The sequence below is a fragment of the Triticum urartu genome, chromosome 7A (assembly GCF_056163025.1).
Source record: "Triticum urartu cultivar PI428250 chromosome 7A, HENAU_Tu73, whole genome shotgun sequence".
NCBI lineage: Eukaryota > Viridiplantae > Streptophyta > Magnoliopsida > Poales > Poaceae > Triticum > Triticum urartu.
Genome location: NC_141879.1, coordinates 563,142,956 through 563,170,858, shown reverse-complemented (window position 1 = coordinate 563,170,858; position 27,903 = coordinate 563,142,956). Strand labels below are relative to the sequence as shown.

Sequence of the window (27,903 nt, the reverse complement as noted above, 5' to 3'; positions counted from 1 at the left end):
TTTTCTCACCTTCACCGATGAATTGAGTAGATATGGGTATATTTACTTAATGAAGCATAAGTATGAAATGTTTGAAAAGTTCAAGCAATTTCAGAGCTAAGTTGAGAATCATCGTAACAAGAAGATCAAGTTCCTTCGATCTGATCAAAGGGAAAGTATCTGAGTTATGAGTTTGGCAATCACTAAAGACAAGGTGGAATCGTTTCACAGTTGACACCGCCTGGAACACCATAGCATGATGGTGTGTCCGAATGTCGTAATTGAACCTTATTGGATATTGTATGATGTCTCTTACCAATCTACCGCTATTTTGGGGGGTTATGCATTAAATACAATTACATTCACTTTAAATAGGGCAACATCTAAGTCCGTGGAGACGACACCGTATGAGCTATGGTTTGGCAAGAAACCAAAGTTGTTGTTTCTTAAGGTTTGGGGCTACGATGCTTATGTCGATAGGCTTCGGTCGGAAAAGCTCGAACCCAAAGCGGAAAATTGTATCTTCATAGAATACCCAAACAAGACGATTGGGTATACCTTCTATCTCAGATCTGAGGGCAAAGTGTTTGTCGCTGAGAACAGGTTATTTCTCGAGAAAGAGTTTCTCTCGAAAGAATTGAGTGGGAGGAAGATAGAACTTGATGAGGTTGTTGAACCTTCACTTCAACTAGAGAGTAGCGCAACACAGAAAGATGTTTCTGTGGCACTTACGTCAGTTGAGGTTAAAGCTAATGATGATGATCATGAAGCTTCAGATCAAATTATTATCAAACATTGTAGGTCGACAAGGGTGTGTACAACTTCTCAGTGGTAACCCTATCTTAAAGGTCATGTTGTTGGACAATGATGAACCTATGAGCTATGAAGAAGCGATGGTGGGCCCGAATTCCAACAAATGTCTAGAAGCCATGAAATCCGAGATAGGATCCATGTATGAGAACAAAGTATGGACTTTGGTGGACTTGCCCGATGAATGGCAAGCCATTGAGAATAAATGGATCTTTAAGAAGAAGACAGACACTGATGGTAATGTCACTATTTGTGAAGCTCGACTTGTCTCAAAGAAGTTTCTGACAAGTTCAAGGAGTTGACTATGGTGAGACTCTCTCAATCATAGCGATGCTAAAGTCTGTTATAACTATGTTAGCAGTTGCTGCATTTTCATTTACGAAATTAGGCAGATGTATGTCAAAACAAAGTTTCCTTGATGGTTTCCATGAGGAAAGGTTGTATGTGATGCAACCAAAAGGTTTTTGTCAATCCTAAGGATGCTGAAAGGTATGCAAACTCCAGCGATCCTTCTATGGACAGGAGCAAGCATCTAGGAGTTGGAACATACGCTTTGATGAGGCGATCAAAGCATTTGGGTTTATACAAAGTTTGCAAGAAACTTGTATTTGCAAGAAAGTGAGTGGGAGCACTACAACATTTCTGATAGGTATATATGGATGACATATTGTTGATCGGAAATGATGTAGAATTTCTAGAAAGCATAAAGGGTTGTTTGAATGGAGTTTTTCAAAGGAAGACCTGTGTAAAACTGCTTACATGTTGGGTATCAAGATCTATAGAGATAGATCAAGACGCCTGATAAGACTTTCAGAGAGCATATACCTTGACATGATCTTGAAGGAGTTCAAGATGGATCAGTCAAAGAAGGAGTTCTTGCCTGAGTTGGTGTGAAGTTAAGACTTGAAGCTCGACCACGGCAGAAGAAAGAAAAAGGACGAAAGTCATCCCCTATGCCTTAGCCATAGGCTCTATACGATATGCCATGTTGTGTACCGCGATGTGCCTTGCCACGTGTCTAGCAAGGGGGTACAAGAGTGATCCAGGAGTCGATCATTGGACATCGGTCAAAATTGTCCTTAGGAATAAGGAAATGTTTCTCGGTTATGGAGGTGATAAAGAGTTCGGCGTAAAGGGTTACGTCGATGCAAGCTTTAACACCTATCCAGATGACTCTGAGTAGCAAATCGGATACATATAGTGGAGCAATCATTTGGAATAGCTCCAAGTGGAGCATAGTAGCAACATCTACAATATGAAATCGAGATTTGCGAAGAACACACGGATCTGAATGTTGCAGACCCGTTGACTGACACTTCTCTGTAAGCATAACATGATCAAACCCTAGAACTCATTGAGTGTTAATCACATGGTGATGTGAACTATATTATTGACTCTAGTAAACTCTTGGGTGTTAATCACATGGCGATGTGAACTAGAGTATTGACTCTAGTAAACTCTTCGGGTGTTAGTCACATGGCGATGTGAACTATGAGTGTTAATCACATAATGATGTGAACTAGATTATTGACTCTAGTGCAAGTGGGAGACTGTTGGAAATATGCCCTAGAGGCAATAATAAAATGGTTATTATTATATTTCCTCATTCATGATAATTGTCTATTGTTCATGCTATAATTGTATTAACCGGAAACCATAATACATGTGTGAATACATAGATCGTAATATGTCCCTAGTAAGCCTCTAGTTGACTAGCTCGTTGATCAATAGATGGTCATGGTTTCCTGACCATGGACATTGGATGTCATTGATAACGGGATCACATCATTAGGAGAATGATGTGATGGACAAGACCCAATCTTAAGCGTATCACAAGATCATGTAGTTCGTTTGGTAAAGCTTTCCTAATGTCAGTTATCATTTCCTTAGACCATGAGATTGTCCAACTCCCGGATACCATAGGAATGCTTTGGGTGTACCAAACGTCACAACGTAACTGGGTGGCTATGAAGGTGCACTACAGGTATCTCCGAAAGTGTCTGTTGGGTTGGCACGAATCGAGACTGGGATTTGTCACTCCGTATGACGGAGAGGTATCTCTGGGTCCACTCGGTAATGCATCATCATAATGAGCTCAATGTGACCAAGGAGTTAGCCACGGGATCATGTGTTATGGAACGAGTAAAGAGACTTGCCAGTAACGAGATTGAACGAGGTATGGGGATACCGATGATCGAATCTCGGGCAAGTAACATACCGATAGACAAAGGGAATTGTATACGGGATTGATTGAATCCCCGACATCGTGGTTCATCCGATGAGATCATCGTGGAACATGTGGGAGCCAATATGGGTATCCAAATCCCGCTATTGGTTATTGGCCAGAGAGATGTCTCGGTCATGTCTGCATGGTTCCCGAACCCGTAGGGTCTACACACTTAAGGTTCGATGACGCTAGAGTTGTTATGGGAAATAGTATGTGGTTACTGAAGGTTTTTTGGAGTCCCGGACATGACGAGGAGTTCCGGAATGGTCCGGAGGTGAAGATCGATATATTGGATGAATGGTATTGGAGTCCGGAATTGTTCCGGGAGTACCGGGTGACGACCAGCGTGTCCGAAAGGGGTTTCGGAGGCCCCGACAAGTGTTGGGGGGCCTTATGGGCCAAGGGGAGGGGGCACATCAGCCCACTAAGGGGCCGAGCGCCCCTCCCACCCCATCTCATGTAACTTGGAGAGGTGGGGGCGCCTCCCCTAGGGCAGCCACCCCTCCCGGCTTGGGGGGCAAGTTTCCTAGGGGTGGGGGCGCCCAAACCCATCTAGGGTTTCCCCTGTGGCCGCCGCCCCTCCCCTAGGGAACCCTAGGGCGCCTCCTCCACCCCTTCCCCCTATATATAGTGAGGGAGAGAGAGGACAGCCGCACCCTTCCCCTGGCGCAGCCCCTTCCCTTCTCCTACACCTCCTCCTCCTCCGTAGCGCTTGGTGAAGCCCTGCTTGAGAACCACGAGCTCCATCACCACCACGCCGTCGTGCTGCCGGAGTTCTCCCTCAAATTCTCCTCTCCCCTTGCTGGATCAAGAAGGAGGATACATCCCCGGGCTGTACGTGTGTTGAACACGGAGGCACCGTTGTTCGGCGCTTAGATCGGAATCGACCGCGGTCTGAATCGCTGCGTGTACGACTCCACCAACCGCATTCTTGTAACGCTTCCGCTTAGAGATCTTCAAGGGTATGAAGACGCACTCCCTCTCTCTCGTTGCTAGTATCTCCTAGATTGATCTTGGTGACACGTAGGAATTTTTTTGAATTATTGCTACATTGACGATGTGTGTTGGAAATGATTCCAAGGTTGATAAGATCACCATTGCACACTCCCTTTACCTTCGGGATTAGTGTTGAACCTAAAATAATTGTTATTTGGTGTTTGCGTTGAGCATAATATGATTGGATCATGTTTATTGCAATACGATTATTCATTTAAGTCAAAGAATAATTATTATTCTGTTTACATGAATAAAACCTTTTGTGGTCATACACCCAAAGTGAATGGTTTATTGAATCTCGATCGTAGTGATACACATATTCATAATATTAAAGCCAAAAGATGCAAAGTTAATAATGATAGCGCAACCTATTTGTGGCACTGCCATTTAGGTCATATTGGTGTAAAGCGCATGAAGAAACTCCATGCTGATGGACTTTTGGAATCACTTGATGCTTGCGAACCATGCCTCATGGGCAAGATGACTAAGACTCCGTTCTCTGGAACAATGGAGCGAGCAACTGACTTATTGAAAATAATACATACTGATGTATGCGATCCGATAAGTGTTGAGGCTCGCGGCAGGTATCGTTATTTTCTAACCTTCACAGATGATTTGAGCAGATATGGGTATATCTACTTAATGAAACATAAGTCTGAAACATTTGAAAAGTTCAAAGAATTTCAGAGTGAAGTGGAAAATCATCATAACAAAAAAATAAAGTTTCTACGATCTGATCACGAAGGCAAATATTTGAGTTACGAGTTTGGTCTTCATTTGAAACAATGTGGAATAGTTTCGCAACTCACGCCACCTGGAACACCACAATGTAATGGTGTGTTTGAACGTTGTAATCGTACTTTAGTGGATATGGTGCGATCTATGATGTCTCTTATCGATTTACCACTATCGTTTTGGGGTTATGCATTAGAGATAGTTGCATTCACGTTAAATAGGGCACCATCTAAATCCGTTGAGATAACACCGTATGAACTATGGTTTGGCAAGAAACCAAAACTGTCGTTTCTTAAAGTTTGGGGTTGCGATGCTTATGTGAAAAAGTTTCAAACTGATAAGCTCGAACCCTAATCGGAGTAGTGCGTCTTCATAGGATACCCAAAAAATAAACTGTTGGGTACACCTTCTATCACAGATCTGAAGGAAAGATATTTTGTTACTAAGAATGGATCCTTTCTAGAGAAGGAGTTTCTCTCAAAAGAAGTGAGTGGGAGGGAAGTAGCACTTGATGAGGTAATTGTACCTTCTCCCGAATTGAAAAGTAGTTCATCACAAAAATCAGTTCCAGTGATTCCTACACCAATTAGTGAGGAAGCTAATGATGATACAGTAATCCTGTTCTTACCGAACCTCATAGGTCAACCAGAGTACGGTTCGCACCAGAGTGGTACGGTAATCTGAAGGAAATATGCCCTAGAGGCAATAATAAAGTTATTATTTATTTCCTTATATCATGATAAATGTTTATTATTCATGCTAGAATTGTATTAACCGGAAACATAATACTTGTGTGAATACATAGACAAACAAAGTGTCACTAGTATGCCTCTACTTGACTAGCTCGTTAATCAAAGATGGTTATGTTTCCTAACCATAAACAAAAGAGTTGTTATTTGATTAACGGGATCACATCATTAGGAGAATGATGTGATTGACATGACCCATTCCATTAGCTTAGCACCCAATCGTTTAGTATGTTGCTATTGCTTTCTTCATGACTTATACATGTTCCTATGACTATGAGATTATGCAACTCCCGTTTGCCGGAGGAACACTTTGTGTACTACCAAACGTCACAACGTAACTGGGTGATTATAAAGGAGCTCTACAGGTGTCTCCAAAGGTACATGTTGGGTTGGCGTATTTCGAGATTAGGATTTGTCACTCCGATTGTCAGAGAGGTATCTCTGGGCCCTCTCGGTAATACACATCACATAAGCCTTGCAAGCATTGCAACTAATGAGTTAGTTGTGAGATGATGTATTACGGAACGAGTAAAGAGACTTGCCAGTAACGATATTGAACTAGGTATTGAGATACCGACGATCGAATCTCGGGCAAGTAATATACCGATGACAAAGGGAACAACATATGTTGTTATGCGGTCTGACCGATAAAGATCTTCGTAGAATATGTAGGAGCCAATATGGGCATCCAGGTCCCGCTATTGGTTATTGACCGGAGACGTGTCTCGGTCATGTCTACATTGTTCTCAAACCTGTAGGGTCCGCACGCTTAAGGTTTCGATGACAGTTATATTATGAGTTCATGAGTTTTGATGTACCGAACGAGTTCGGAGTCCCGGATGAGATCGAGTCTTGAAATGGTCGAGACATAAAGATTGATATATTGGACGACTATATTCAGACATCGGAAAGGAGCCAGGAGATGGCGCGCACCCCTCCCAAGCCCAGTCCGAATTGGACAAGGGGTTTGGGGCGCGACCCCCCTCTCCCTTCCTTCTCCACTTCCCTCCTTTCCCCCCTTCTCCTAGTTGGACTAGGAAAGAAGGAGTCCTACTCCCGGTGGGAGTAGGACTCCCCTTGGCGCGCCCTCCTCCTCCCTTGTTCCTTTATATACGGGGGCAGGGGGGCACCCTACAGACACAAGTTGATCCACGTGATCATATTCTTAGCCGTGTGCGGTGCCCCCTTCCACCATAGTCCTCGATAATATTGTAGCAGTGCTTAGGCGAAGCCCTGCGATGGTAGTACATCAAGACCGTCACCACGCCGTCGTGCTGACGGAACTCTTCCCCGACACTTTGCTGGATCGGAGTCCGGGGATCGTCATCGAGCTGAACGTGTTCTAGAACTCAGAGGTGTCGTAGTTTCAGTGCTTGATCGGTCGAGCCGTGGAGACGTACGACTACATCAACCAAACGCTTCCGTTGTCGATCTACAAGGGTACGTAGATCACACTCTCCCCCCTCTCGTTGCTATGCATCACCATGATCTTGCGTGTGCGTAGGAATTTTTTTGAAATTACTACGAAACCCAACAGTGGCGTCCGAGCCTAGGTTTTATGTGTTGATGTTATATGCACGAGTAGAACACAAGTGAGTTGTGGGCGATATAAGTCATACTGCTTACCAGCATGTCATACTTTGGTTCGGCGGTATTGTTGGACGAAGCGGCCCAGACCGACATTACGCGTACGCTTACGCGAGACCGGTTCTCCCGACGTGCTTTGCACAAAGGTGGCTAGCGGGTGACAGTTTCTCCAACTTTAGTTGAACCGAGTGTGGCTACGCGCGGTCCTTGCGAAGGTTAAAACAGCACCAACTTGACAAACTATCGTTGTGGTTTTGATGCGTAGGTAAGATTGGTTCTTGCTTAAGCCCGTAGCAGCCACATAAAACTTGCAACAACAAAGTAGAGGATGTCTAACTTGTTTTTGCAGGGCATGTTGTGATGTGATATGGTCAAGACATGATGCTAAATTTTATTGTATGAGATGATCATGTTTTGTAACCGAGTTATCGGCAACTGGCAGGAGCCATATGGTTGTCGCTTTATTGTATGCAATGCAATCATGCTGTAATGCTTTACTTTATCACTAAGCGGTAGTGATAGTCGTGGAAGCATAAGATTGGCGAGACGACAACGATGCTACGATGGAGATCAAGGTGTCGCACCGGTGACGATGGTGATCACAACGGTGCTTCGAAGATGGAGATCACAAGCACAAGATGATGATGGCCATATCATATCACTTATATTGATTGCATGTGATGTTTATCTTTTATGCATCTTATCTTGCTTTGATTGACGGTAGCATTTTAAGATGATCTCTCACTAATTATCAAGAAGTGTTCTCCCTGAGTATGCACCGTTGCGAAAGTTCTTCGTGCTGAGACACCACGTGATTGGGTGTGATAGGCTCTACGTTCAAATACAATGGGTGCAAAACAGTTGCACACGCGGAATACTCAGGTTATACTTGACGAGCCAAGCATATACAGATATGGCCTCGGAACACGGAGACCGAAAGGTCGAGCGTGAATCATATAATAGATATGATCAACATAGCGATGTTCAGCAATGAAACTACTCCATCTCACGTGATCGAACATGGTTTAGTTGATTTGGATCACGTAATCACTTAGAGGATTAGAGGGATGTCTATCTAAGTGGGAGTTCTTAAGTAATATGATTAAATTGAACTTAAATTTATCATGAACTTAGTCCTGGTAGTATTTTGCAAATTATGTTATAGATCAATAGCTCGCGTTGTTGCTTCCCTGTGTTTATTTTGATATGTTCCTAGAGAAAATTGTGTTGAAAGATGTTAGTAGCAATGATGCGGATTGGATCCGTGATCTGAGGTTTATCCTCATTGCTGCATAGAAGAATTATGTCCTTGATGCACCACTAGGTGACAGACCTATTGCAGGAGCAGATGCAGACGTTATGAACGTTTGGCTAGCTCAATATGATGACTACTTGATAGTTTAGTGCACCATACTTAAATGGCTTAGAATCGGGACTTCAAAGTCGTTTTGAACATCATGGACCATATGAGATGTTCCAGGAGTTGAAGTTAATATTTCAAGCAAATACCCGAGTTGAGAGATATGAAGTCTCCAACAAGTTCTATAGCTAAAAGATGGAGGAGAATCGCTCAACTAGTGAGCATGTGCTCAGATTGTCTGGGTACTATAATCGCTTGAATCAAGTGGGAGTTAATCTTCCAGATAAGATAGTGATTGACAGAATTCTCTAGTCACCATCACCAAGTTAGTAGAACTTCGTGATGAACTATAATATGCAAGGGATAACAGAAACAACTCCCAAGCTCTTCGTGATGCTGAAATCAACGAAGTTAGAAATCAAGAAAAACATCAAGTGTTGATGGTTGACAAGACCACTAGTTTCAAGAAAAGGGCAAAGGGTAGAAGGGGAACTTCAAGAAGAACGGCAAGCAAGTTGCTGCTCAAGTGAAGAAGCCCAAGTCTGATCCTAAGCCTGAGACTAAGTGCTTCTACTGCAAAAGGACTGGTCACTGGAAGCAGAACTACCCCAAGTGATTGGCGGATAAGAAGGATGGCAAAGTGAACATAAGTATATTTCATATACATGTTATTGATGTGTACTTTACTAGTGTTTATAGCAACCCCTCAGTAATAGATACTAGTTCAGTTGCTAAGATTAGTAACTCGAAACGGGAGTTGCAGAATAAACAACGACTAGTTAAGGGTGAAGTGACGATGTGTGTTGGAAGTGGTTCCAAGATTGATATGATCATCATCGCACACTCCCTATACTTTTGGGATTAGTGTTGAACCTAAATAAGTGTTATTTGGTGTTTGCGTTAAGCATGAATATGATTTGATCATGTTTATTGTAATACGATTATTCATTTAAGTAAGAGAATAAATTGTTGTTCTGTTTACATGAATAAAACATTATATGGTTACACACCCAATGAAAATAGTTCGTTGGATCTCGATCGTAGTAATACACATAATCATAATATTGAAACCAAAAGATGCAAAGTTAATAATGATAGTGCAACTTATTTGTGGCACTGCTGTTTAGGTTATATTGGTGTAAAGCGCATGAAGAAACTCCATGCTGATGGGCTTTTGGAATCACTTGATTATGAATCAGTTGATGCTTGCGAACCATGCCTCATGAGCAAGATGACTAAGACTCCGTTCATCGGAACAATGGAGCGAGCAACAAATTTGTTGGAAATCATACATACTGATGTATGTGGTCCGATGAATATTGAGACTCGCGACAGGTATCATTATTTTCTGATCTTCACAGATGATTTGAGCAGATATGAGTATATCTACTTGATGAAACATAAGTCTGAAACATTTGAAAAGTCCAAAGAATTTCAGAGTGAAGTGGAAAATCATCATAACAAGAAAATAAAGTTTCTACGATCTGATCGTGGAGAAGAGTATTTGAGTTATGAGTTTGGTCTTCAGTTAAAACAATGTGAAATAGTTTCACTACTCACGCCACCTGGAACACCACAGCATAATGGTGTGTCCGAACGTCATAACCGTACTTTATTAGATATGGTGCGACCTATGATGTCTCTTACCGATCTACCACTATCGTTTTGGGGTTATGCATTAAAGATAGCTGCATTCACGTTTAAAAGGGCACCATCTAAGTCCGTTGAGACGACACAATCTGAACTATGGTTTGGCAAGAAACCAAAGTTGTCGTTTCTTAAAGTTTGGGATTGTGATGCTTATATGAAAAAGTTTCATCCTGATAAGCTCAAACCCAAATCGGAGAAGTATGTCTTCATAGGATACCCAAAGGAGACTGTTGGGTACACCTTCTATCACAAATCCGAAGGCAAGACTTTTGTTGCTAAATTCGGGGTTTTTCTACAGAAGGAGTTTCTCTCGAAAGAAGTGAGTGGGAGGAAAGTAGAACTTGATGAGGTAACTGTACCTGCTCCCTTATTGGAAAGTAGTTCATTACAGAAATCTGTTCCTGTGACTACTACACCAATTAGTGAGGAAGCTAATGATGATGATCATGTAACTTCAGATCAAGTTACTACCGAATCTCGTAGGTAAACCAGAGTGAGATCCGCACCAGAGTGGTACGGAAATCCTGTTCTGGAAGTCATGTTACTAGACCATGACGAACTTGCGAACTATGAGGAAGCAATGATGAGCCCAGATTCCGCGAAATGGTTTGAGGCCATAAAATCTGAGATATGATCTATGTATGAGAACAAAGTATGGACTTTGATGGATTTGCCCGATGATCGGCAAGCCATAGAAAATAAATGGATCTTCAAGAGGAAGACGGACGCTGATAGTAGTGTTACTATCTACAAAGCTAGAATTGTGAAAAAGGTTTTCGACAAGTTCAAGGTGTTGACTATGATGAGATTTTCTCACTCGTATATATGCTTAAGTCTGTCCGAATCATGTTAGCAATTGCCACATTTTATGAAATCAGGCAAATGGATAACAAAACTGCATTCCTTAATGGATTTCTTAAAGAAGAGTTGTATATTATGCAACCAGAAGGTTTTGTCAATCCTAAAGGTGTTAACAAAATATGCAAGCTCCAACGATCCATCTATGGACTGGTGCAAGCATCTCGGAGTTGGAATATACGCTTTGATAAGTTGATCAAAGCATATAGTTTTATACAGACTTACGGTGAAGTCTGTATTTACAAGAAAGTGAGTGGGAGCACTACAACATTTCTGATAAGTATATGTGAACAACATATTGTTGATCGGAAATAATGTATAATTTTCTGGAAAGCATAAAGGAATAATTGAAAGGAGTTTTTCAAAGAAAGACCTCGGTAAAGCTGCTTACATATTGAGCATCAAGATCTATAGAGATAGATTAAGACGCTTGATAAGTTTTTTCAATGAGTACATATCTTGACAAGATTTTGAAGTAGTTCAAAATGGAATAGTCAAAGAAAGAGTTCTTGCCTGTGTTGCAAGGTGTGAAATTGAGTAAGACTCAAAGCCCGACCACGGCAGAAGATAGAAATAGAATGAAAGTCATTCCCTATGCCTCAGCCATATGTTCTATAAAGTATGCCATGCTGTGTACCAGATCTATTGTATACCCTACACTGTGTTCAGCAAGGGAGTACAATAGTGATCTACGAGTAGATCACTAGTCAACGGTCAAAATTATCCTTAGTGGAATAAGGAAATATTTCTCAATTATGGAGGTGACAAAAAGGTTCGTTGTAAAAAGTTACGTCGATGCAAGTTTTGACACAGATCTGGATGACTCTAAGTCTCGATCTACATACATATTGAAAGTGGGAGCAATAAGCTGGAGTAGCTCCGTGGAGAGCATTGTTGACATAGAAATTCACAAAATACTTACGGATCTGAATATGACAGACCCGTTGACTAAAATTATCTCACAAGCAAAACATGATCACACCTTAGTACTCTTTGGGTGTTAATCACATAGCGATGTGAACTAGATTACTGACTCTAGTAAACCCTTTGGGTGTTGATCACATATCGATGTGAACTATGGGTGTTAATCACATGGTGATGTGAACTATTGCTGTTAAATCACATGACGATGTGAACGAGATTATTGACTCTAGTGCAAGTGGGAGACTGAAGGAAATATGCCCTAGAGGCAATAATAAAGTTATTATTTATTTCCTTACATCATGATAAATGTTTATTATTCATGCTAGAATTGTATTAACCGGAAACATAATACTTGTGTGAATACATAGACAAACAAAGTGTCACTAGTATGCCTCTACTTGACTAGCTCGTTAATCGAAGATGGTTATGTTTCCTAACCATAAACAAAAGAGTTGTTATTTGATTAATGGGATCACATCATTAGGAGAATGATGTGATTGACATGACCCATTCCATTAGCTTAGCACCCGATCGTTTAGTATGTTGCTATTGCTTTCTTCATGACTTATACATGTTCCTATGACTATGAGATTATGCAACTCCCATTTGCCGGAGGAACACTTTGTGTGCTACCAAACGTCACAATGTAAATGGGTGATTATAAAGGAGCTCTGCAGGTGTCTCCAAAGGTACATGTTGGGTTGGCGTATTTCGAGATTAGGGTTTGTCACTCCGATTGTCGGAGAGGTATCTCTGGGCCCTCTCGGTAATACACATCACATAAGCCTTGCAAGCATTGCAACTAATGAGTTAGTTGTGAGATGATGTATTACGAAACGAGTAAAGAGACTTGCCGGTAACGAGATTGAACTAGGTATTGAGATACCGACGATCGAATCTCGGGCAAGTAACATACCGATGACAAAGGGAACAACGTATGTTGTTATGCGGTCTGACCGATAAAGATCTTCGTAGAATATGTAGGAGCCAATATGGGCATCCAGGTCCCGCTATTGGTTATTGACCAGAGACGTGTCTCGGTCATGTCTACATTGTTCTCGAACCCGTAGGGTCCGCACGCTTAAGGTTTTGATGACAGTTATATTATGAGTTTATGATTTTTGATGTACCGAAGGAGTTCGGAGTCCCGGATGAGATCGGGGACATGATGAGGAGTCTCGAAATGGTCGAGACGTAAAGATCGATATATTGGACGACTATATTCGGACATCGGAAAGGTTCCGAGTGATTCGGGTATTTTTCGGAGTACCGGGGAATTACGGGAATACGGGGAAGAGTATTGGGCATTATTGGGCTTTAGTGGGAAGGAGCCAGGAGGTGGCGCGCGCCCCTCCCAAGCCCAGTCCGAATTAGACAAGGGGTTTGAGGCACGGCCCCCTCTCCCTTCCTTCTCCACTTCCCTCCTTTCCCCCTTCTCCTAGTTGGACTAGGAAAGAAGGAGTCCTACTCCCGGTGGGAGTAGGACTCCCCTTGGCGCGCCCTCCTCCTATGGCCGGCCTCCTCCTCCCTTGCTCCTTTATATATGGGGGTAGGGGGGCACCCTAGAGACACAAGTTGATCCACGTGATCATATTCTTAGCCGTGTGCGGTGCCCCCTTCCACCATAGTCCTCGATAATATTGTAGCGGTGCTCAGGCGAAGCCCTGCGACGGTAGTACATCAAGATTGTCACCACGCCGTCGCGCTGACGGAACTCTTCCCCGACACTTTGCTGGATCGGAGTCCGGGGATCGTCATCGAGCTGAACGTGTGCTAGAACTCGGAGGTGCCGTAGTTTCGGTGCTTGATCGGTCGAGCCGTGGAGACGTACGACTACATCAACCAAACGCTTCCGTTGTCGATCTACAAGGGTACGTAGATCACACTCTCCCCCCTCTCGTTGCTATGCATCACCATGATCTTGCGTGTGCATAGGAATTTTTTTTGAAATTACTACGAAACCCAACATAATCCTGTTCTGGAAGTCATGTTACTAGACCATGACGAACCTACAAACTATGAGGAAGCGATGATGAGCCCAGATTCCGCAAAATGGCTTGAGGCCATGAAATCTGAGATAGGATCCATGTATGAGAACAAAGTATGGACTTTGATTGACTTGCCCGATGATTGGTGAGTCATTGAGAATAAATGGATCTTCAAGAGGAAGACGGACACTGATAGTAGTGTTACTATCTACAAAGCTTGAATTGTCGCAAAATGTTTTCGACAAGTTTAAGGTGTTGACTACGATGAGATTTTCTCACTCATATATGCTTAAAAGTCTGTCCGAATCATGTTAGCAGTTGCCGCATTTTATGAAATATGGTAAATGGATGTCAAAACTGCATTCCTTAATAGATTTCTTAAAGAAGAGTTGTATATGATGCAACGAGAAGGTTTTGTCGATCCTAAAGATGCTAACAAAGTGAGCAAGCTCCATCGAACCATCTATGGACTGGTGCAAGCATCTCAGAGTTAGAATATATGCTTTGATAAAGTGATCAAAGCACATGGTTTTATACAGACTTGCGGTGAAGCCTATATTTACAAGAAAGTGAGTGGGATCACTACAAAATTTCTAATGAGTATATGTGAATGACATATTGTTGATCGAAAATAATATAGAATTTTCTGAAAAGTATAAAGGAGTGTTTGAAAGGAGTTTTTCAAAGAAAGACCTCGGTGAAGCTACTTACATATTGAGCATCAAGATCTATAGAGATAGATCAAGACGCTTGATATATTTTCAATGAGTGCATACCTTGACAAGATTTTGAAGTAGTTCAAAATGGAATAGTCAAATAAGGAGTTCTTGCCTGTGTTGCAAGGTGTGAAGTTGAGTAAAGACTCAAAACCCGGTCACGACAGAAAATAGAAAGAATGAAAAGTCATTCCCTATGCCTCAGTCATAGGTTTTATAAAGTATGCTATGCTGTGTACCAGACCTATTGTGTACCTCACCATAAGTTTGGCAATAGGATACAATAGTGATCCAGGAGTGGATCACTGGACAACAGTCAAAAATATCCTTAGTGGAATAAGGAAACGTTTCTCGGTTATGGAGGTGACAAAGAGTTCGTCGTAAAGAGTTACGTCGATGCAAGCTTTGACACCAATCTGGATGACTCTAAGTCTCGATCTAAATACATATTGAAAGTGCGAGCAATTACCTAGAGTAGCTCCGTGCAAAGCATTGTAGGCATAGAAAATTTGCAAAATACATACGGCTCTGAATGTGGCAGAGCTGTTGACTAAATTTTCTCTCACAAGCAAAACATGATCACTCTTTGGGTGTTAATCACATAGTGATGTGAACTAGATTATTGACTCTAGTAAACCCTTTGGGTGTTAGTCACATGGAGATGTGAACTAATCAAATAAAGATGTGAACTCTTGGTGTTAAATCACATGAATATGTGAACTAGATTATTGACTCTAGTGCAAGTGGGAGACTGAAGGAAATATGCCCTAGAGGCAATAATAAAGTTGTTATTTGTATTTCCTTATATCATGATAAATATTTATTATTCATGCTAGAATTGTATTAACCAGAAACTCAGTACATGTGTGAATACATAGACAAATAAAGTGTCCCTAGTATGCCTCTACTTGACTAGTTCGTTTATCAAAGATGGTTATGTTTCATAACCATAGACATGTGTTGTCATTTGAGGAACGGGATCACAACATTAGAAGAATGATGTGATGGACAAGACCCATTCATTAGCTTAGCATTATGATCGTTACAGTTTCATTGCTACTGCTTTCTTCATGACTTATACATGTTCCTCAGACTATGAGATTATGCAACTCCCGAATACCAGAGGAACACTTTGTGTGCTACCAAACATCACAACGTAATTGGGTGATTATAAAGGTGCTCTACAGGTGTCTCCGATGGTGTTTGTTGAATTGGCATAGATCGAGATTAGGATTTGTCACTCCGATTGTCGGAGAGGTATCTCTGGGCCCTCTCGGTAATGCACATCAATATAAGCCTTGCAAGCAATGTGACTAATGAATTAGTTGCAGGATGATGCATTACGGAATGAGTAAAGAGACTTGCCGGTAACGAGATTGAACTAGGTATTGAGATACCGACGATCGAATCTCGGGCAAGTAACATATCGATGACAAAGGGAACAACGTATATCGTTATGCGGTTTGACCGATAAAGATCTTCATAGAATATGTGGGAGCCAATATGGTCATCCAGGTTCTGCTATTGGTTATTGATCGGAGACGTGTCTCGGTTTTGTATACATAGTTCTCGAACCCGTAGGGTCTGCACGCTTAACGTTCAGTGATGATCGGTATTATGAGTTTATGTGTTTTGATGTACCGAAGGTAGTTCGGAGTCCCGGATGAGATCGGGGACATGACGAGGAGTCTTGAAATGGTCGAGGCATAAAGATCGATATATTGGAAGGCTATATTCGGACATCGGAAAGGTTCTGAGTGATTCAGGTATTTTTCGGAGTACCGAGAGTTACATGAATTCGTATTGGGCCTTAATGAGCCATACGGGAAAGGAGAGAAAGGCCTCAAGGGTGGCCGCGCCCCTTCCCCATGGACTGGTCCGAATTGGACTAGGGAAAGGGGGCGCCCCCTTCCTCCCTTCTCCTTCCCCCTTCCTTTTTTCCTATTCGATATGTGAGGTGGAATCCTACTAGGACTAGGGAGTCCTAGTAGGACTCCACACTTTGGGCGCGCCCTATGAGGACCGGCCTCCTCCTTCCTCCATCCTTTATATACGTGGCCAGGGGCACCCATAGACACACAAGTTGATCATTGATCCCTTAGCCATGTGCGGTGCCCCCCTCCACCATAATCCACCTCGGTCATATCATCGTAGTGCTTAGGCGAAGCCCTGCGATGGTAGCATCAGCATCACCATCATCACGCCGTCGTGTTGACGAAGCTCTCCCTCGACACTCAGCTGGATCGAGAGTTCATGGGACGTCACTGAGCTAAACATGTGCAGATCGCGGAGGTGCCGTACTTTCGGTACTAGGATCGGTCGATCATGAAGACGTACGACTACATCAACCGCGTTGTCATAACGCTTCCGCTTATAGTCTACGAGGGTACGTAGACAACACTCTCCCCTCTTGTTGCTATGCATCACCATGATCTTGCGTGTGCGTAGGAAAATTTTGAAATTACTACGTTCCCCAACACGCAGCGCGCCGCCCGGATCTCGCCTGGACCGATGGCCGGCGGCGGCGTGTGAACCTTCGCCGGAATCACTTTCTTTTTCTTTTTTCGGGTGACCTTCGTCCACCCATCTGCCGGAAAGAATTCCTATAAGGTGGCATGTGGCAAACTTACCTTGGGGAGGGGTCCTATCCACGGCTTGATTGCTAGCGCCGCAGGTTTGCAGCCCGCCGCCGGTCTTGGCGCGGAGCTCCTCTTGTCCTTGAACCTCTCTCCCGACAGGATCTTGAGTGAAGGCGCAACAGCATCTGCCGCCAACGACGACAAAAACCCATTCTTCATTGGCTCTTTGGCTGCAGCCGAGTGACGATCGTCAGACTCCTCTTCTTCGTCATCAACAAGCACCCAGAACCTTCCTCCAACCCCTGGATCCGGTCTCGTGATTTGATGCTTTGAAGTGGTTAGATCAACGATCTTGATCTGCTCCTTCCCGCTAGAAGAAACCTGCAAGTGATCCAACACAAGAATTTCGAAGAAATCAATATGCAAACGCGCACCTGTTTGAATCCTTTCGCCATCTCGCAGGTACTGTCCAGCCAGAATGTTGTGCTCCTCATCCCTCACCGTCGTCCATCTTGACAACGGGTGCTCGTACACGAAACCATCCCGCCAGATCTCAACCATCCGGTCATCTTTGAAACGGATACTCCAACGCACTGAATCCAATGGTCTGGCGGACGGATTCTGATCCAGATCTGAGTCTGACTCGGAATCAGCACAATCCGACGGCCGCAGCGGCGCCGGTGACGATGGCAAGGCAGCCACAACCTCACCCCCACGCGCCTGCTTGATTAGCGGAGGTGGTTCCAGCGGCGGTGGCTCGGCCGGCACCCCCTCTCCTTCCCCCTCACGCGCCATCGCTTTGGAAGAGTTTATGCAATGTCGGTTGGAATTCTCCCCCGAAATCTAGATGAAAAATGGGATGCATATGACCATTTTAGTATGAGTACCAAGATAAACATGGTCTTCAGAATTTTTTAATTGAGTATCAAGATATTTTTTGATGAGTGGTTTCACCACGCATCAAACTTGATCCTCAATAAATGGGGGAAAACCCATATGCATCACTTGTCAATTCTAAGAATTGAACTCGGATCGTTAGGCTGCAGAGAAATCTACACATAGCTGCAGAGAAATTCATACTAGCCTACATAAAATACAAATTAGCAAGTCTACAAAAGCCAGCCTAACATACATTTACTAAATATATATAGCACAATGTTAAAGTACACTCGTTCATCCTATTCTAGTCCTAACAAGAAATCTGCACATAGCTGCAGAGTAACTTTTGAACTAAATAACTTATACTAATGGCCTGTTCGGACCTGCTCCACTCCGCAACTCCGCTCCCGGAGCTGCCGGAGCAGCGCCGAACGCCACAGCTCCGTGGAGTCAGAGGAGTGGAGCGGAGCCGGTCGTAGTGCAATCTGGCGAAGTGCCAAAAGCTGAGCTCCGCGTGCGACTCCCGCAGTTGATAGGTTGGCTGATAAAATAATTCTTCTCCCGTGAATAGCAAACCCCTCCCGCGACCATATGGAGTGGTGTTAGAAGTATAATTGTGTAGAGATAAAGAGAGAGTGATAGGATAGTTCAAGCAAACTACCACTTGTCTTGTACTCCAAGTCTCATCCTATATTGTACTCTATATATACCCCTACGAGGGTCAGACCAATACAACACAACATACAACACAAATATGGGGAAAGCTTATCTTCAACCGGCCGATCGCACAGTCCATCCGTCGGCTCCATGTCCGTCAGATCGTCAGCTGATCAGATGGACGAGAGCAACCCCACCCCCACCTCTGTGTACACACCGTTCTGCAACCGAGCAATTGTTTCGGAAGGGAAAATTTGCAACTTCCTGGCCCTTTTTTGCAGCGGCAGTGACTCTTACAGCTGGAGGGCAATGGAGCCATGGAGGCGAGGAATCTCACCAGATCCGACGAGGATGGGGCACGGGCAGGAGGCGGGGACGTCCAGGAGCCATGAGGGACGGCTACTCGTGCAATTAGGAGGGCGACAACGGTGAGGATTCCAGCCGGATCTCGCCAGATTCGACGAGGAATACCCGCGGGGGCAGGAGGTGGAGACATCCGGGAGCGGCGGGGGCTCGTCTCGGCGAGCATCATAGCAAGGACCTGCGACGGCAGCGGCTCACGGTGCTCCTGCGGCGCACGGTGCTCCTTCAACGGAGCATGTTTTCTGAAGGAAGCTCTTGTTGCGATAGTAAGTTGTGTTTCTGAAACAATACTCTTGTTGCAAAGAGATACCATACGCAGAGATACTTTTAGCAACGTCATCAATGTTTCTGAAACAAAGCCCTTTTTTTTCAATAGCCACTAATGTTTATGAAACAAAGCTCTTTGTTGGAATAGTCACCGTTGTTTATAAAACAACACTCTTGTTGTAAAGTGGGATATTTTTTTTTTGCGAAGTGGGATGGTATGTTGAGTAACTTATATCGGACGGCTTGCGAGGCGGCGGATTTTTTAAAAAGATCCGTCGGCGGACGTGTAGCACTCCCCACAAATATTCAATCATCTCATAATTTCTACATGGTATTAGAGCGGTTAGTCTCACGACGCCGATCCTAGATACCTTCCACCACTTCCGCAGCACGCCGCCCCCAGGGAGATCAATCTCCTCTCCCAGGGACGCGGCACCCGATCAATCAAAGATTAGATCGGTGTCGTAGTTTAGATTCAATTTTCGAATTCCCCATCATTAGATCAATTTCAGTTTTAGAAATTCTCATTAGATTAGTTTTTTCATTAGCCACCAAAAGAATCCGACGATCCTTAGATGCAATTTGGTGAAAAGGAAATCCGTGTGCGTACGTCCGGCGTAGGCGATCCATCCCTGTTCGCATACCGGATCTCCCGGCAGCTGCATCTTCATCGACTTCTTTATCCGATCTGAAGCCGTCGCCAATAAACCAGGAGGTGGCACACTCATGCGGCGGGGCAGGCTCAGGGCTCTACATCGTTAAACTGCCCAGCCACACGTACGATCCGATCAGCGTCTTGCGCATGCAGGCGATCTGCACGCCGACGACGCCCGAGCTACTTCAGGGGCTGTCTCCGGGCATCAGGAGGGACCATGCACCGACACCGGGAGGGCGGCCGCTTCCCGATCCACCCAAGCAAGAGGAACCTGCCGTCCATGCGTGTTGGCAGTACGTGAGCAAAGACGAGCCAAGTGCAAATACAATTAACGATCATCCATGTTCAAGTCTCCATGCAGGTTCACCAGCCTCGTCACGGACTCCACGATTGATGGTGCAGCTCCAGTCAGTTTTCCGTCTACGCGACTACGGTGTACGCGTACGTGACTAGGACGCACCGGCCGAACTCGTCTACATCGACATTGACCTGCTACTTCTGCATCGAGCCGGCTGACCTGCACCGACCGTACTGTCGCCCACGCAATCTTCGAGCCACGTCCATGAACCGCTGCACCAAGCTATCTCCGTCAAGCGATCTACACTAAACCTCATGCCGCGACACCAAGCTAGCTATACATCTACGGGTACATCGCGTCCAACAAAAAAAATTCTTCGTCGAGCACATCTACAAGAAGCGACCACGATTTGCACCATCGACACGCCAGGCCGGTGTCCTTCTTGACTTCTCCAGCAAGACACGGCATCGATACTTCGTTGCCCGGAGGGACGTCTTCAAGCAACTCATCATCATCAACACGCCGCTGCAACGTATCGCCGACATTTCATCGTCAAGGTCTTCATCATCATCATCGTCAACACATCGCCGGCACCTCGTCCACAAAATGGACATCTAGCGTTGTTTGACAGACTTTTCTGCAAAACGCGACCTCGACGATGGCAGAGACCATGTCACGACGACGGCATCGACCGCGTCATCCATGACAACACGACTGCATCGACACGGCGTCACTCCAGTGACTACCCCTACATGGCTACACGGTTCTGGCAAAACCGATGTGTGCTCGATGGGTTTCCTCCGGTTCCGGCAAAACCGATGGACTCATCACCGACGACACCCTTTGACATTGGCAAGATGGATCGTCCATGACTGCAGCTTCGTCATCTACAACATAGCGCATTTTTTTGCGCCTCCGGCTTTGTGCGGCTTCATCATCCACGACGACTACACCATCGACCATGGCTACCTGTCCATGATCGGCTACCTCGACATTGACATTAATGGCTACGTCTACAACAACTCATCGGCAACAACTCTAGTCAATAGTGTCCGTGTTGTCACCAGCGTGCACGCCACTCCCGCAGTGACTGCGGGAGGGAATAGAGGAGAGACAAGGGAGGCACCAGAAGGGGACGCAGTCACCGCCTAGGTGTCGACCCATCAAAGATGCGGTGATGATGGCGCAGCGGAGAAGACGACGGAAGCACAAGACTTCAAATTCAGTCGTAATTATCCGCTCCACTCTTGCTACGACTGAGGGAGAATGTTAGAAGTATAATTGTGTAGAGATACATAGAGAGATATGATAGTTCAAGCAAACTACAACTTGTCTTGTACTCCAAGTCTCATCCTATATTATACTCTATATATACCCCTACGAGGGTCAGATCAATACAACACAAATATTCAATCATCTCATAATTTCTACAGTCAACAGCCAAACATGAAATCTACTCCTGCTTTTGCACGTGGAGCCAACAGTATAGGAGCAGGGAGCGGAGTAAAGAATTTAAGGGAGTGGAGGGGATCCAAACAGGCTCTAAACAGCTTGCTTTTTCATTAGCCCACTCGGTCATTCTAGTCATCCCTGTCAAAAAAGTGGTCAAGACACAGAAATCCTAATCACATCCTCAAACATATTGCATTAGTCTCAAGGTAACACTATTTTTTTCCTGTTTATACCTGAGCAGAAGTACCAACAATATCTCATGGTCCATATCCATTATCACAAAATGAGTACTTTGCACCACGAAATTTAGAGGATACATGACCAAAGCAACGAAAAGAAAGACACAGCATAGTGTCACCTGTCAGCTGAACCCTTTTCTGAACAAATCCCAAGTTATTAGAAATAACAAAGCCAGTTGGAGTCTACGCCCCGGACCCTTTTAGTAGGAACCTTTCCATGACTAAAGTTTTTGATAAACGACACCCAGGTCCATGTGGAGCTCCAGGTATTCTGGTATATTTTTGCCCAAAAATATTACTTCAGACTATGCATTCAACAATTAATGCGAAACCAGGAACCTTAAATATTTTCAGACTGAGAGCTATGCAAGAAACTATAAATTATAATGCATGCAATGTAAACTGAAATGCTGGAAAGCTAAAAAAAGCAAGAAATATATGGTGCTTTAATATACCTGACTGTACAATTTTGCTGCGACAACATAATCTTTTTTCTTTAAAGAGATACTCCCTAGTGATATAAGCTCTGATGCCGTGATTTCCCGTTTAAGCATAGGCTCCTCCTGAACCTACAGGACATCAATTAAATCAATTCTATGCAGGATGCATGTGATACATGATATCTTAACGAACTACCTGAATTTTTGCTGCAAATATAAGGAGGAAAAAGGATTTGATTACATAAGCGTATCTTTTCTCAAATTTCTATGACTGCACAAGCATAATATTTCGACTACTCATGATAATCTCCTAACGTCCATGCTCAGTATTGTAAGTACTCCCTCCATTTTTGTATACAAGGCCACAAATTCGGATTACAGGTACCAATGTAAAATTTAATGCCTACTTTACAAGTTAACTTTTCTTCTTGTTTACTGGGATCATTAATACTCCGCATGCATGCAAAGAAACTGAGTGGAGGAAGTAGCTGATTGTCATTATGACTTCATGCATGCAAGTATTAAACAGGTTGTTAGTACCAGAAAATATCATTCACTTTGCCTCGATTACTGTTGATGGCCTTGTATAGATGCAAAATATGTATCCCATAGTGACCTTGTATATAAAAATGGAGGGAGTATAAAAATTACCACCAAAATTGTCATAAACTGGTACCATGTTTAGGTAACTATTAATATCAACATGGCACATATGCAGATGTCCTCCCCAGCCTCAACGCGCCACTAGTTTTTTCAGCAAAAAAATGGTTACGGAAGTGTCCGGTACAAGGGGTCACAAATTGCAGCATGCACAACTGCAGCCAGTACGAAAAACAAATGCCAGAAAAGGAAGTAAAAAAGAACAAATTCAGTATGGAAAATAAACATAGAAAATGGGTACCCAACAAAATTAAATTCATGGACTTGACAAAGCTCAGATGAATGTACAACACCTTAACTAGGAGCTTGATACATTCCGTTGAGTTGGCATCTGTAGCAGCCATAAGAGGTGTCACACCATTTACCATCTTGTTGTACTGGAGAAATATTAAGATATCAGCTCCAATGGTCAATAAATAGAACTAAATTGATGAGGCAAGCTTTCAGCAAAGAAAATTGATTCGTACGCCCACAGTAAAATCAGTGAGAAGGTTATTTTGTCAAGATTATATTGGTAATCAGGCCCTAATGCCATTGAACCGACGTACGTGCTCCTATATATAGTACAAAGATAATGCCATGATTACCACCGCATATCATTTATTTATGATTGTTTACATGGAATCTGCAAGCAGAATTGCATGGTATACTGCCTTTCCGCTCATATCAATCTGATGTGAATTTCACAGCCACACGGTATTAATGGAGCATAAGCCAATCTAGTTTACAGATCCAGACTGTTTTGTTTAAAGAAAGATTCGATCTTTTAATCATCACCGGCCAGTCATTAGGATCTCAAACCCCAACAAAAGCAATGCAGCCATCAAGAAGAGAAGGTACTAAAACCTGAATATGGAACCACAACTAGAAAACGAAGAAGATGATGCATCAGGCCAGCAGTGAGAACGATTTGGGAGGCAACATCACCCTCACACGGTCACACCCATAGCTTATATGGGAAGATGGATGAGCCGACAGGGAAAGATTATGTGAGGGATAGCCACGCAGAAGAATTTGCAGATGCAGGTAGAATTGGGTGCGTGAACCGAAGCAAGCCTCTTCAGTGGAAATTAAACAGCTCCCATGGAATTAACAAAATACACAAGAAGTCAACAACGGTGTGAATATGTTGTGGAACCTTGTAGCTTACTATCATATTGGTCAAGTAAACTTCATAAAATTCCAGGTAGCACTCAAAAACAAATGGCAATACATGATAGAGAGTTAGAGACTAATCTATTGTGGCCAATATGTACAAAGAAAGCAATCATATTAAGTAGTTTTATGCATGGAAATTGGCATTGGAGGGACCAAAAATGAGAAGATGTTCAGTATTATGTGCTCGCATTCCAAAAATACAATTATATTCGAAATGCACTGTACATTTGATAGTATAGTGCTATAAATTTGAAAGGGAAGTGGATGAAGCATACTTATTACCAAGACACTATGATGAGATGTAGCATTACAACTACTACACAACGAGGGGCATGCAGAAGAGAAGAAAGATGTACTGAGGATTTCAAGGTGTTAACTATGCAGCACAAACACCATAGCAGCATCAAGCAACCATACACAATCAATTAAACAGAACATGACAAGACAGCCGAGGGAAAAATTGCAAAACACAAGTAATTAAAGTTCAAAACATGTAGGTTAACTTGAGGCAGAAATGGTATGTACTTAAACTTACATCTGCATTGTGGTCCAATAAAATCTTCATAGCATCATAATGCCCTTCAGCAGCAGCAACATGAAGTGGTGTTCCACGAGCAGATACTGGGTCAACATAAGCTCCTTTTGCAAGCAAAAGCTCTATCATTTCACAAATGCCTGGGAGAAACACGGAACTTATTACAAACAGGAGAGGTGTTTTCTGGCAATACAACAACAACAACAACAACAACAACAACAACAACAACAACAAAGCCTTTAGTCCCAAACAAGTTGGGGTAGGCTAGAGCTGAAACCCATAAGATCTCGCAACCAACTCATGGTTCTGGCACATGGATAGCTAGCTTCCACGCACCCCTGTCCATGGCTAGTTCTTTGGTGATATTCTAGTCTTTACAGATCTCTTTGGTTTTCCGGTAATCTCTTCTAAAAAGAATCCATGAGCTTATAAGGTATGATGGTAGGTATTTTTTTGTGACAATTTCTTTCGTTTCTGGTGTAGTCCGTTGCGCTGCTCGTGCCTTGGATGGTTTGGAAACACAGGAACAGCTGCGTCTTCGACAACGCAACACCATCCATGAACACGCTACTCGATAGGATCAAGGACGAGGCCTCCCCTTGGGCGGCTGCTGGGGCACCCGGCCTCCGGCTTGTACTGCCACAAACATGGGATGTACACTAATCACGCTGTAACTCACGCGTCCACAGACGTCTGTAACTGAACTTCTCACTTTTCAATGCAAAGAAACGCAAAGCTTTTGCGTTTTCTCGAAAGAAAAAAAAAGTATCCTGGGCCTGTGTTTGCCTTGATCATGTGCTACAAAAAAGCCCAATGAGGACTTGTTTGAATTGGAAGGAATCAAAGCCAAAATTTTCATAGTTAAGTTAACCTTTAATAGGAGTATTAAGGGATGGGGCCTAATTCCCATCAAGGGGGGTATTCAGTAAGATAAACCATGATCTACAGCATGGCTACTCGATTCATGATTCATCAGGTTCACAGTTCGCTACGTCCTACTTCCCAAAGTGCAGCATGGACCTCTCCAATTTAGTAACAGGAGATGGGTTCACAAACACAACAATTCTGGTTTTATGGATCTAGTTAGTATGCAACGTATTTTTATCTCTATGTAAGAATGTAAGATGAGAAACCAAGTAAGATGATAGGTATTTTTTCGTGACAATTTTTTTTTTCTGATGTATCCTGTACCTGTGTTTGCCTTGATCAGGTGCTACAAAAAAGCCCAATGAGGATTTGTTCGGATTGGAAGGAATCAAAGCCAAAATTTTCATAGTTAAACTGAGTAGCGAAACACAACCGGTGGCATAAATGATAAAAACCCAAACTTTTAATAGGAGTATTTAGGGATGGGGCCTAATTCCCATCAAAGGGGATATTCAATAAGATAAGACCATGATGTACAGCATGGTTACTCGCTGCCACATGCACAATACCAAAAGACCAATGCATGCAAAGATGAAACCAGAAAGACACATTTTTTTTGAATTTTCAAGAACTTCTATCTCCGAAATCGTGTGTCTGATTGACGTTCTCTGCTCATTGTTGGCTTTGCTGTGATGATACCGTCGAAACTAGATCTCACGTACATATGTTTCGATAACTTCTTTTCGTTAGTAATTGCCAGGTTAGAGCCACTTGGTAACCAGGTTATTAAGTCAGCTACCAGATTATTGCCACTCCACAACCATGTAAGACTGGAATGATAGTGACATGTATTAGGTTATTTGACTTCCCAATGAGGTGACATTTTAGGATATTGCACATGCACAACAGCTAAGCCACTATATCCATGTTGAAGTATTTAAAATAGTAGTAATTATGCTACACAAAGAGCCCTGATTTGATGCAATACATGCATGCACACGGTAGAACTTCGGCTAATGGCTAAACATAAATATATAGATGACTTTGACTAGAAGCGTGTGCAAGATTATTATTTAGTACAGCTAAGAGTATATCAGGAAATACCACCAAACCTCTACTTAGAAACCTAATATGCCGCGCATTCTCAAACAGCCTAATGAGTCTAAAACAACATGTACTTGATAGAATCTGTTGATCCAGTGGGCATGGGATTCCGGTAGTGGTGATAGGTATTACCTTTTCCTTGTGGCTCGAGGAGCTCCCGGTGCCGGGCATCGTGCCGGTGATGGCAGAGAGTAGCGGGGTGGTGGCGGTGCTTCCCGTCAGCACTGCACTAACCCTAGATCGGTAGGGGATGTAGGTGGGGTGTACGGCATCGCGATGAACCTCGTTATCCGAGCCGCCGGCCCCCACCTCTTTATGTAGTGCAGGTGACAGGGGCCCGTCAACCATAGTAGGTTGAGCGCCCCCGATCATGGCGCGGATCTAAGGGCCCGGTGGGCCGTTGGGCCCACACGGTGGAGATCATCCTAACATTCTCCCCCTTGATCTCACCTTTTACTTTTGACCTTATACTTTTACTTTACTCGTTTCATAACAGATCAATACATAGAACATGTTTCATCGTCACAGCTCAATTGCCGATAGAATCAGACAGGCACAACGTACCTCTCTGTTTTGAAACAAATTCTTTAACCTTGGGCCCTTTATTGTCCGGAAATCTTAGACTATACCATAAAACCCATGTCGACCGTGTGTTCTCCGAACACACTGAGCGGTAAGCCTTTAATAAGCAGATCTGCAAACACTTGTCTGTTGCTCTTATGCTTCAAGCATTTCTACATAATTCCGGACTTTCTCCTTTACAACGCATAACTCTGTGTCAGTGTGTTTGGCATCAACACTTGACTCGTTGTCATATGAGCGAACAACTTAAAATGGTTATCGCTGTTGTCAATCATTAGTAACTCCGGGTACAGGTCTCCTTAACCATTTTGCCTGTCCCTCAGCCTCATATCAAGCTATAAAATATCTTTGCATCACATTGATGATAATTGTTTCATTCTTTGGAGCTTTTCCACATAAAACCTCCAAGTATAAAAGTTAGCGACAATTGTGGATTTCGCTATACATTTCACAAGTCCTGTCTTTGTACTCACAATCTTTTGAGAGAACTTATTTCTTTCAGCATGAGGCCGATATCTTTGACTCCATTCCAGTGATCTATATATGAACTGGATATTGCCAAAACAACCCGGTTCCATGAATTGTGTCA

General features: G+C 43.4%; 1 protein-coding gene across 1 annotated transcript in view; it reads right to left on the bottom strand.

Annotated features, from left to right (window-relative positions):
- Nucleotides 1-24,890, bottom strand: part of LOC125519045 (uncharacterized) — a 57,794-nt gene extending 32,904 nt beyond the window's left edge. The window contains exons 1-3 of the mRNA XM_087536847.1: nt 24,762-24,890; nt 23,362-23,445; nt 22,424-22,537 (exon numbers count right to left, since the gene is read on the bottom strand). Of these exons, the coding sequence (XP_087392973.1) occupies nt 22,424-22,537; nt 23,362-23,445; nt 24,762-24,890 (327 nt within the window). The remainder of the gene's footprint in view (nt 1-22,423; nt 22,538-23,361; nt 23,446-24,761) is intronic.
- Nucleotides 24,891-27,903: the final 3,013 nt, after the last annotated feature.